The sequence below is a fragment of the Typopeltis vanoorti genome, chromosome 11 (genome assembly GCF_054136105.1).
Source record: "Typopeltis vanoorti isolate ZY-2024b chromosome 11, IOZ_Tvanoo_1.0, whole genome shotgun sequence".
Lineage (NCBI taxonomy): Eukaryota > Metazoa > Arthropoda > Arachnida > Uropygi > Thelyphonidae > Typopeltis > Typopeltis vanoorti.
The window spans coordinates 29081918-29094236 of NC_143559.1; the positions used below are offsets into that span (position 1 = coordinate 29081918).

The 12319-nt window shown below is 36.2% G+C and overlaps 1 protein-coding gene across 1 annotated transcript in view; it reads right to left on the reverse strand.

The window, feature by feature from the left end:
* Positions 1–222: 222 nt before the first annotated feature.
* The window catches only part of LOC150101406 (1-phosphatidylinositol 4,5-bisphosphate phosphodiesterase-like), a 675244-nt gene continuing 663147 nt past the window's right edge, over positions 223–12319 (reverse strand). Inside the window, exon 29 of the mRNA XM_090400793.1 lies at positions 223–355. Within this exon, the coding sequence (XP_090256919.1) occupies positions 287–355 (69 nt within the window). The 3' untranslated portion in view covers positions 223–286. The remainder of the gene's footprint in view (positions 356–12319) is intronic.

A 12319-nucleotide genomic window follows, 5' to 3' on the forward strand; every position in this document is an offset into this window, starting at 1 on the left:
ATACTCTTGCTATGACCCAGAAAATGTCTACTGCTTCTATATAATAAATAAGCAGCTCTGTGTTCATCTTCATATACAATTGTACAAATTATATTAAAAAAATATTTTCCACTCATATATCCAGATAAATTTTCTGTACAAATGCTTTCTTTGAAGAATATGCATGGTACTCAGGTATGGTGCAAAATGTGGCTAGATTATCCACTGGTTTTCAATAATATCAGCTCATGTAGACAGCATTAATAGGAAAAAACTGTAGTGTAATATGGAATTCCACTGTGTTTATTCAAATAAAACACTCCAGTTTTGCTGCTAGTTTATATTCTGCTTCTGCATTATTATACGATTCAATAGCCTGAAAGCAAGAACATAAAGTTAGCATACCAAACTAAGATTTAAAGCACATTACATTATAATAACTGCAATTTCAACTATATAGCAGTGTACAGCAGTCTTGACATATATCTAGATGAATAAAAACAAGAATATAATTTATTGTCAAGTATAATTTATTATTTCTTTTTAGATATCGTTCTTAGGATGAGTATTTTTTCTCTGTTTATGTCATTTTATATCTCTCTATTTATTATCAATGTAACGATATACACAATCTTTTCTCTATGTATATTATTACATTGCTAATAAAGAGAAAGAGATAATTGTTTTCATTTTGAGTAAATTAAATGGAAGACAATAAAAGAATTTATTGTAAGTATAATTTTATTTGTATGCACATAACATGAAATGAACTGAAAAACACTATCAATAAACAAAATATCAGTGAAAGATTATAATCTATACACTGAGTTTGCTTTGCATTAGGGAAACCCCCCCCCCCATTTACATATTCGGCGTGATAATGAAGTACCACGTGATATCAACATCACATGCATATAAATGAGCATACGTAATAAGTAACCGTTTGGCAGTAATAGGGAAAGGTGGTGGCGTAAGCCAATTTGACCACAGCCAGATAGTTTCAGGGCAGGTGCCAGTATTTCAGAAACAGCTATGCTTGTTAGTTGTTCCCATACTTCTGAATCAAGGGTGTACCAGGACTGTGTTAACTATGGACAGACATCCGGCAGAAGGGCTCATTACATTGGTCAGCCAAGTGTGGTTGATCCTAGAGGTGAGCGTTGGTTGTCATGACTGGTATCTCAGCAATGACATGCAAAAGTCACACAGCTCACTCACCAGTACAATAGCAGGGCAGTTTGACCCATTTCCACATGCACCATGTACTATACCTTACTTCACTAGGAGTAGCTAGAGACCAACAAGGGTACCCATGATGATGTCCAAGCATCATGAACAACACCTTTCATGGGCCAAGAAACATCTGCAATGCACCCTTGATAGATAGAAGGTTGCCTGGAGTGATGAGTCCCGTTTCCTGCTGCACCATGCTGATGGCTAGGTCTGCATTTGGCATAAACAGCATGAAACCCTATTCCCTGGTTGCACAGTTGGAGTTCAACATGCTGGTGAAGATGGTGTTATGGTCTGGGGTGCTTTTTTTCCTGGACATTATCTGTTGGTTATCATCCCACAAACACTGAACGGTGAACATTACAGGAACTTGTTAGCCAACCAACACTTTGTCATCCGGCTCGTACAACTACTTAGTGGTTGGAGGAACATGACAATGAATTTGCCACATTGCCTTGGCCCCAAAATTTCCCTGACTGTAACCCAATTGAACATGTGTGGGATATGCTAGAATGGGGTGTGAGAACTGCTGATCCTCCTCCTCCTCCTCCATGGAATGAACATGAACTGATGGAGATTCTGCAATGGACATGGGTCAAGGTATGCATGGAGGATGTTTTGACACCTTGTGAAATCTGTTCCAAGGCATCTGCAAGCTGTGATTGCACAGAAAGGTGGAGCAATGCGTTATTAGGTGGGTGTTCCTAATGGAAAGCTAACTCAGTGTATACACACACACACACACATACATAAATTGTTTAATATTTATTTATTACTGTATAATAATGTACTAGTGAAAAAGACGTGGAGGCATCAAAGGATCATGTTGAGATTAACTGATGATACTAAGAACACAAAAACAGATGGAATTCTTTTAAATAATAACTGTAGGATGATTTATTCAGCCAATATGAAGCAATGAGAGAGAGGTGGAAGTAAAGATAGCTATGATCAGGATTGAACACAAAGAAGCAGTGATTGTGGGCAAACATATTCATACATAACAGCAGAGTAGGAAATGAATCACAGGTATGTGGAAATATTTTTGGACAAAAAAAAAGGGGGGGGGGCAAGGCTAGTCATAATAATACATTTGTTTCCTCTATTCCCCCCCCCCCCCCTTTCCTTCCATATCAGTGATGTGTTTTGGGGAAATGTAAAGGATACCCGATGGTAGTCCAATTCCTTGTCCATTTTGCAAAATAAAACTGATCAGAATTTAGTAATCTTCTTCTTCTTCTTCTTATAGTGCCATCTTCTATTGAAGGTCAGCAACCATCTTGGCAAACAAACTATATTCTTGTGTTGATCTGAGCAGTTGTGCACTGCTTGTTCCTGTCCATGTCTTGATGTTTTCAAGCCAAGATATTCTTTTTCTTCCTCTAGCTCCTTTGCCATCAGTTCTTCCTACCAAAATGGTTTCTGATTTCCAGTGTATTTAGAAAGGTGTAATGGCACTGCCAAAGTTCTTCCTGTTTGTGTTGCACACTAAAAAAACCTTATCTCATGCCCTACCTACCATTTCAATTTTGTTTTGCAAAATGATAAACAAATTATGAAGAAATCTTTTGCATCTTTAAGAATAAAAAATTTTATAGGCACCTAAAATGTAATATTAATGAAGCCTCATTTGAGCCTACAAACATACACTTACTCTTCCTGACCTAAATCAACTGTCAGCTTCCATACTAAACAATCCTTTCTTTTTTTTCTTTCCCAACTACATTCTCTGCAGTTCATTCCACTTTCTCCATCAGTGAAGTAATTTTATGGCTTTCATGTGCACAGCTATTTTTCTCTACTTTCACAGAGCCAGTTTTGGGGAGGGGAGAGCACATTTCCTTTAAGCATCCATTTGAGTTCCAGATTATCCTATCCACTCTGCCAACACAATTTTTTTAATCACTGAAAAATACCTTCAGCTATAATGCATAAAATAACCTTTCTCACAATTAGTTCAGATCACAATGTAATTCCCTCTTGTTCTAGGGAATACATCTACCATGTTCATTCTCACTCTTTTGTCACTTGGTGCCATAATCCATAATGAGGACACAATGTCCTAAAAAGAAAGACATTCATGGTGTGCTATAGGATTCTGTTCTCGGGCTTCCCTACTGTTTAACTTAATTGTTAATAATATTTCATATGGATTGAGAGGACATCTTCTGTTGTTTTACTGATGATACAAAGTTGGGGAAAGTTATAAGAAGTGATGCTTAACTCTCCGCAGGAAGAGTTAAATAAATTTTAGCTTGGATAAATGATTGGGTTGCAGTTTTAATGGTACTGTAATCTACCTTTATCTGAATGGCGAGTTCAGTTACAATTATCAGAAATGGCAAGTTCAGATAACTGAGGGGGGTCGGACAGTTGAAGTACAATAGCATGGTGCTCTGCAGATAAGTCAGATGACATGCAATGATGGGTTAATTGAAGGTCATTTAAATGGTAGATTACTACATTTTTGAGTGGAACAGAATAAGGCTGAAGTATGCATATTTCACCAGTATGGTGAAATATGCATACTTCAGGAGGTGGATAACAGTTAAGATGTGGGAGTTGTAGTCAATGGCATGCAACTTCAAGCCACTGACTATCACTTAAAGACTATACAAATGTATTTGTGTACTCTTTGCAAAACACTAACAGGTAGAGATAAAAAGGTCATTCTGTTGCTGTATAAACCATTTGTCAGACTACACATGAAATACTCTGTTCAAATTGGTCAGCCAGTTTCCATTCTGATGAGTGACTAAGGAAATATTATTATTAATGTCAGACTTCCATAGAGACAAAGATCACCATGGGGAGTACGAGTTGTGATGCCCGTGTGGCAATTTGGTTGGAGACGTATTGTGTTTGTACATCTTTTATCTAATACATGTGTAAACCTCAAGCCAAAAGAGCCATTTGCTAGTTAGCTATTGCAAACACAATAGAGATCTGTGTGTAAATGTTGACATAAAAACGTGATCGAAATTTGGAGCAGTATGTTAACATCAAATTTTGTGTGAAAATCGGCAAAACTGCTACTGAAACGTTGAAGCTCGTGAAAGTGGAATATGGCATGGATGCTCTGAAAATGTCAAGTTACTTTGAGTGGCATAAAAGATTCAAAGGTGGGCGAGAGGATATGAATAACGACCCAAGAAGTTGGCAACCAAAGACTAAAACAATGGATGCAAATGTGAACAAAGTGCGAGATTTGGTGGTAGTACGGTCTGAAAAACAATTAAGTGTGCAATTAATGGCTGATGAATTGCAAATGAATTGAGAAACAGAGTAATTTTAACTGAAGAATTGAGTATACAAAAGATTTAGGAAAAAATCACAACAATGTGCCAAACCATAGTGCATTCATCATGAGAAAGTTTCTGGCCAAAAAATCGACTACCAAACTAGGTCATCCTGCTTACTCACCTGACTTAGCTCCCTGTGAATTTCTAGCTGTTTCCAAAATTAAAGACTACACTAAAAGGACGAAGATTTTCTGATATTGCTGATATCCAGCATAATGTAATAAAGGAATTCAAGAGTATTCCAGAAAAAGGAGTGGCTACTGCTCTCCGGCCAAGAGGCTGCGGGTTCGAATCCCGCCATGGTCATGGATGTTTGTGATTATCTGTGAAAATACTAATGGTGGTGGTGGTGGACAGTAGATGGTGTTGGTGTAGATAATGAGGTTCATGGATGACTGGTGGAGGAGGAGGTTGAGTTGTGGAGAAGTAGACTTGGAGAGTAGGTGCCCTTCCTTGATGAGTCCTTGGACTCCCTGGAGGTGTCAGAATAATAATAAAAGAGTTCCAGGCCTGTTTCCAAATATGGGAACACCATCTAAACCAGTGTATAAATGCACAAGGGGGCTGTTTCGAAGGCAACAGTAGCCACTAACATATAGTTTCCAAACGTAGGTTTTTTACAGGTGCACTCCAGAAATTAAATTGTCACACCTTGTATATACCATCACACACAAAACTCATCAAACCATGCCTTAAACTCATTCAATATGTTTGCATTCACCATACTCTCAGGCAATGCATTGCACTCACCAATCCCTCTCCACTCAAGTAACCTTCTTCTCACTCCTCTGCTCATACCCTCCTTATAGTTTCCAGGGATGGCCTCTCTCTCTCTCTCATTCTATGAAAAATTTCTTCCACATTAACCTAGAACAACCCTTTGACCAACTTGTCTCAATCACATCCCTCATCTCCTTCTATTAACAAGGCTTTGCAAATTGTATTCCTTCAATCTGTCTTTATATCCCACATTCCAAAGACCAGTTACCACCTTCATAAATCTTCTCTAGACTCATTCTAACATATTATCATCACCATGAAAACCAGAAATCATATCATGAATAAGATAGATCTTTAAGTCAGTAAGGAGAGTTTACTGAATTACACATAGAGTAGAAAGTGAAAAAGAGAGACCAAAAGGCCATTCATAGAAGGTGTGTAAAGGAGTGATAGAGAGGGGAGTGAGGAGTAGATGATTCACGTAAAGAGTAATGAGCAAGATATCCCATAATTAGTCAGCTGACTATGGTGGTCTGATATACTGTATATGTTGGCGTATAAGATGACTTTCAAATACTACAAAAACTTCTCAAAATCATGGGTCGTCTTATATGGCGAGTATAAAAAGGGAAGCTTAATTTCTTGGATGAACATTTAGGTAGTTACAATACATCGTTATATAAAAAATAGGCAGCGTTTATAAACAAATCAGATTAATTTTTTGTTACATAAATTTATTTAAAATATTACAATAGATGTAAGTCTTAAAAAACAAATAATAATTCTTAACCTCAATTTTCGTGTTAATTTTCTTTATCAACCATTGAAAATAGGTCTTCAGATTCATTGTTTAAATCAGGGGTCGCCAAAGTGGTCGATATAACATTGTCAGGGGTCGATAGAAAAATATAAGACATCATTGTACGGGTAATATTTAATTCGGTTAACTTGGATTACCTCCATCCTGAATGACAACGACACAATTAAGAGTGTAGCATGGGAACAGTGACATGAATTGGACCTGTAAGATGGAGCAAGATCATGAAAATAGTTACGGAGGACAATCAAGTAGGCCAAAATGATGTATTTACTAATAAACGGATGTTGTGGTTCCTGCCCAGCCGGAGCGAGATTGCAACACGTGCACGGTTCTTATTTACTTATACTTACACATATTCGATCCCAGTCTTATTTTTTTGCGCATCGACATACAAGTGAGCGTTAATGCTCTAAAATTCATCAACATACATATTATAATTCAATCGTTATTCATTCACGAACTAAACTTCTCTATGTTGAAGAGTTGAGCAGGACTGGTAGTAATACCAGTGATATTAATACCAGTAGTTTATTAATAGCAGTATATTAATATCACTAGTAATACCAGTGATATTACTAGTGATAGTAATAGTAGTAGTAGTAATAGTAATATAATAATATATACTATATTGTACATACAATAAACAGTAACTATAAAATAAAGAATCTAAAAACTCACATAAGCGTCTTTTTTGCTTGTCCTATTATAATTACTATTATATTATTAGTAAAATAGAGGGGGTCGATGAAAAGTCAAGAAACTCCTGAAGGGGTCAACGGTCAAAGAAGTTTGGCGACCCCTGGTTTAAACGATCGTCATATGGATCCCAGTTTGAATCCAGTGAATTGATTTCATTTTCATCATTAATAGTGTCCCACAACAGATCATCTTGCATACCATCCATAAGATTAGAGATAACACACTTTTTAAATGATTTTATTACAGTCTACTTTTACTTTATTCCATGCTTTGATCACAAAATTGCATAACATATGAAGTGATGCAGCATGCATAGATCCACCATTTGTAAATGAGTTTTCACCAGTCAACATCCAATTATTCCACTCTTCTCTCATGCAATCTTTAAATGGTTTGTTTAAGCAGACATCTAGTGGTTGCAATATAGAAGTTAAACCACCTAGTATAACAGTAATTTTTGTGTTAGTTTTTTCTAGAAGACTTTTAGTATTCTCAGTTAAATGACTTCGAAACATATCCCATACTAATAAACTGCATTTTTCATTATTTTTCCATAATTTCACACCATTTTCGTCCATCCATCCTTTTCGTGAAAATGTACAAAAACACCTGAAGGAAATTTCATCTCAGGTTTAGTTTTACATTTGAAGATAATCATTGGTTTTAACTTGGTTCCATCACCCAAACATGACAACACATCTGTAAACCTTGTTTTTTCATGACCTGTACTTCGAACTAGCACACTCTTACTACCTTTAGACTCCACTGTTTTATTGCTTATCATATCAAAGCTCATAGGAGTTTCATCCATATTTCCAATATTTGACAATAGAAATTTATGTTCTTGCTCAATTAAATAATAAATTTATGGAAATTGGTAAGTTTGTGGTCAAGATGTGTCAAGGTAGTTTTTGAGCAATTTTTGTTTTTTGTCGTATTACCAGATTTTGTCTGTTCATAAAACGATTACAACATCCTGAAGTAGTTTGAAATTCTATACTTTCATCTGGATTCAATCTTGACCATTTTAGTGCATATGCTCTAATCATATTTCTTGTAACAAGATAATCATTCTGCCTTTGTTCAAATGCCCATTCTGTTGGTAGCTTGCTCCACCTTTGCAAGGTGTGCCCTGGTGTTGTACCACCTTACCCCAGTCCTGAAGATACTTTCAGGTGCAAACTTTGTTTGCTCACACTTGGATAAAGGATTAAACTAAATTTATTATACTCTAACCAAGTGAAAAATTAACTTGCAACAGAATCAATATTAATCAGTGTTCTACTATTGACTTATGGAATTTTTTATTTTATTGTTCATTTGAAATTATTAGTATCTTTAAAATGAATTTGTTATACTTATTATTCAAAAGACAGATGACATTACATGCCAGTCTATGAGGAAAACAATACTGACACTAGCCAGCTGGATTCCACTTTCTGTCAATGGTGATACTGTCACATAAGCAAAGGAAAGTTTTGTGTGTAGTTCCATGCAAGTGAGTGAGCAACTTCAGAACTATTGTCATAGGCACTGTGATGGTTTCCTTCCACAGACAAAGCAAGAAACCAACCAAGTGATAAGGAAAACAGCTATTGTATTTTCCATTGACAATAAGCACTATAAATTATGTTCAAAAAAGTGAGATTCAACAACTCAATTGCAAATACAGTTCAGCTGAAATATCTGTTTTGTAAAGACTACAGTAACATGCCAATTTAATTTTTTTTCCCTTGAATAAACAAAACAGGTCTGTTTCTTGAATCTATCAAGAAACAGGCTTGTTTTTTGATAGATTCATAGCTTTTGGAGGACTTTTTTGGCAACTAGATCAAATGCAACAAGTTGCTCTTACTTAACTTCATTTATTTATTAACAATGATTGTCAGGGCACTTTTGCAAAGTAAATATAAATAAATTAAATAAAATTATGTTAAAAACCAAATATGCATATTCAGTTACCAGTGTTTTTTTTTAAAAAAAAAAAAAAAAAAAAAAAAAAAAAACAATAACCAGAAGCTGAACACTGGTGATGAACAATTGTAGTTACTTTATTAGCCAAACTTCAAAAGTGAAAATCACTGCTGAAGATCCAAAACAGAATTAAGCCCCAGTCAGAAAGATGATCAATAGATCACCTAGCTTTATGTTTATCATAAGTGGCTGAAAGCAGTCCTCAGCTTCACTATCTGTGTAGAGTGAAGTTCAAAATACCTGCAAAAATAAAACATAGGCAATCTAAATACTATACTCACACCAGGTGTGAGTATAGTATTTAGATTGCCTATATAGTATTTAGATAAAAAAATATTTAGTTTTTTTTTTTTTTGTTGAAAAAAAAAAAAGCCCAAAGTGAAAAACTAGTTTCATGATTCATTCTTGTTTAAATGGTGAATGTTTTTCATTGTCTGGTGTGAGTACACTATCACCCTTCTTACTGGAGGCGTGAAGCAGTATTATTATTACCCCAAGACCTCATGGAGTCAAAGACTCATCTGAGAGGCCCTTTAATCACACACACACAGCTCATCATACCGTGTCTTAAACACACTCGAACTCCTTGCAGACACCACACTCTCAGGCAAGGCATTCCAATCATTTACAACTCTGCACGAAAAAAACTTGCTTCCTCACTCCCCTACTCACACCCTCTTTATACAGTTTCCAGGAATAACCTCAGGTTCTACCCCCCGATCTCCCACTATTTTCTGTAGAAATTCTCCAGCATTGATCCTATAACAACCCCTTACTAACTTGTCAGTCTCTATCATACCTCCCCTCTTGGTCCTGTTCACCATACTCTGCAAATTACATTTTCTCACTCTTTCCTCATACTCGGCATTCCAGAGGTTAGAAACTACCTTAGTCAGTTGCCTTTGAACCCATTCAAGCCTTTTCCAACATCTCTTCATCCTTCTAAAAAACAGGTGACCAAATCTATGGATAATAGTCCATGTGTGGCCTAATCAAAGCCTTATACAACGGAACAAGAATCTCCCTACTTCTACAAGTCGGTGTCCTCCGCATCATTCCCAGAAGCCTTTGTGTTGTCTTCACAATTTTGGCAATGTGTCCCCTAAATTTCAGATCCTTATCCACTATCACCCCCAGATCTCTTATTTCCTCCATCTCCAACAATATATACTCACCAAGCATAAATTCTGCATCCCATCTTTGTTTTCCAAATTTTAAAACCTTACATTTTGCAACATTGAACTCACTTCCCCATTTCTGTGCCCAATCACTCAATTTATTCAAGTCTTCTTGTAAGGCCACAAAATTTTCTCTACTCTTCATGGTTCATCCCAACTTTACATCATCTTCAAACAACTGAATATCTCCATACAAATCTTCACCAATATCATTAATATACAAGTTAAACAGTAATGGCCCTAAAACATACCCCTGAAGCACTGCACTAGTGACTTTCCTTTTCCTGGATATCGCTTCCCCATACACAACTTGTTGATACCTATCAGATAGCCAGTCTCCAATCCAATGCACTAATCTAATATCCAATCCCATCTGCTCTAGTTTGACTGTCAACTTATCAAGAGTTGATTCTGGATCAACTCTTGATAAGTTGATTCTGGATCCTAATTCTCACAAGCTTCTCCAACAACTTAACTACAACTCCTGACACACAGATAGGCCTATAGCTTGATGCTTGAGTTCGATAACCTCGTTTAGGAAGCAGCACAATCTTGCCCTCCTTACACTCCTTAGAAACTTGACCAAGTGCAAGACTTGTATTAAAAAAATATGTTAAGGCAGGTGTTAACTCCCTGGCAATTCCTTCATAATACGTGGTGATATATTATCAAGTCCCACAGCCTTATTAACATTTAGTTTGCTCAACTCCCCATACATCTCTTGCTCACTTACAGTCAGTTTCTCCTCCCCATTCAACTTCTCTTAATCTCTCCATGAAGTCATATTCACAAGAGTGAAAGACCTTTATGAACTGCTCATTAAGTATCTCCACCACACCTTCTGCAACAGCTGTCTATATACCACCATTTTCTCCAATCAATGTCATCCTTCCATAATCATTCTTTCTTTTGCTGGCTACATATCAAAAGAACTCCCTAGGATTCTTTTTGGCTTCATTAGCTAACTGCTGTTCATACCTCTCTTTAGCTACTCTCGCCAAGTAAGTCATCCTCCTTGCCTGGTCTTAGTAGACCTAATGAAATTTGTCACTTCCACTTATCTTATGCTGCCTCCATAATGCCCTTTTACTCTGTATCCCATGCTTAATCTCTTTATTCTTCTATCTCACACCTACCTTATTTAACCTTCTCACCCTTGGAATACATTTAGCCATTGCATCTACTAGATAGTTTTTGAAAATTCCCCAAGTTACATTGATCTCTTTTTCAGCTAACTCCTCATTCCATGCTACACCCGCAAGTTGTCTCCTGAGCTCTTTATAATCACCCATCTTGTAGTTCCACATATATCCTTTTTTCACAGAGGTCCTCACACTGCTGGCAACAACCCAAGTAATTACCTCATGGTTGCTCTCACCAGTTGGTGGATGATTTGACACCTCATTTATAATTACATCCTCTGATGAGATGACCAAATCCAAGACCCCTCAATCCTCGTGCCCTCTGTTACATACTGCCTGAGGTAGTTATCCCTCAAAAACTCTAGAAACTCATTTTCTTTACTTCCAGTTGCTATCTCATCATTCCAGTCTATATTGCCATAATTAAAATCGCCCATAATGATGACTCGTTTCTTATTTGCTTGGCCAATTTGATTATATATTTCATAGTCACTACCATCCACATTACCTGGTCTATAACAACATCCAACCAAGTATTTGATTCATTCACCTCTATCTCACACAGTGGTGTGTTGGGACCGGCTTGCACCGGCTCGTGTGAGTAGGTTGTTAAAATTTTTCAAATTTAGTGGGCCGGTTGCTAATGTTTTTAAGTGGGGTTAGCCGGTTATTAAAATTCTTTATGAAAGGATAGATGATGAATGCTGGTATATACTTTTTCTCGTAAATATTTTGAAATTGCCTGCCTGCCAAATAAGATGGAATAGTTTAGAGGCCATGATTGAAAGACTTATAACATTAAAAGAATGTGTTGTTTTAGCTTTGAATGATATTGGTGCTTCTCATATGTGGAATGAAGCTCAATATCCTAAAATCACGGAGCTTCTTAAAGTGTCGGGACCAGTATGTCTAGCAGCTCAGGCATGAAGGCATATTTGAATTTCTGTTAAATGAACTAAAAAATTTAAAGGCTGAAATTAGTTTCAAATTATTACCGTATTTTCTGGTGTATAAGACGCACCCAAGAAATTTAATACAATTTTCTGGAAAAAACCTAAACTTTAAAGTATAATTAAAAAAAAAATGGATAAAATAATAGGTAATTTTTAATAGTAAACTGACTTTTCAGAAACCTGCAAAACCCATGTCACTGTTATCTGAGTCTTCTCTATCATCATTAATTTCTTATAATATAGAAATAATTTTGTCTTCATATTCTTTTGGCATTTTTTGACTGATTTTTGTTTTTGTATGCATACAAGTTTTGTACGC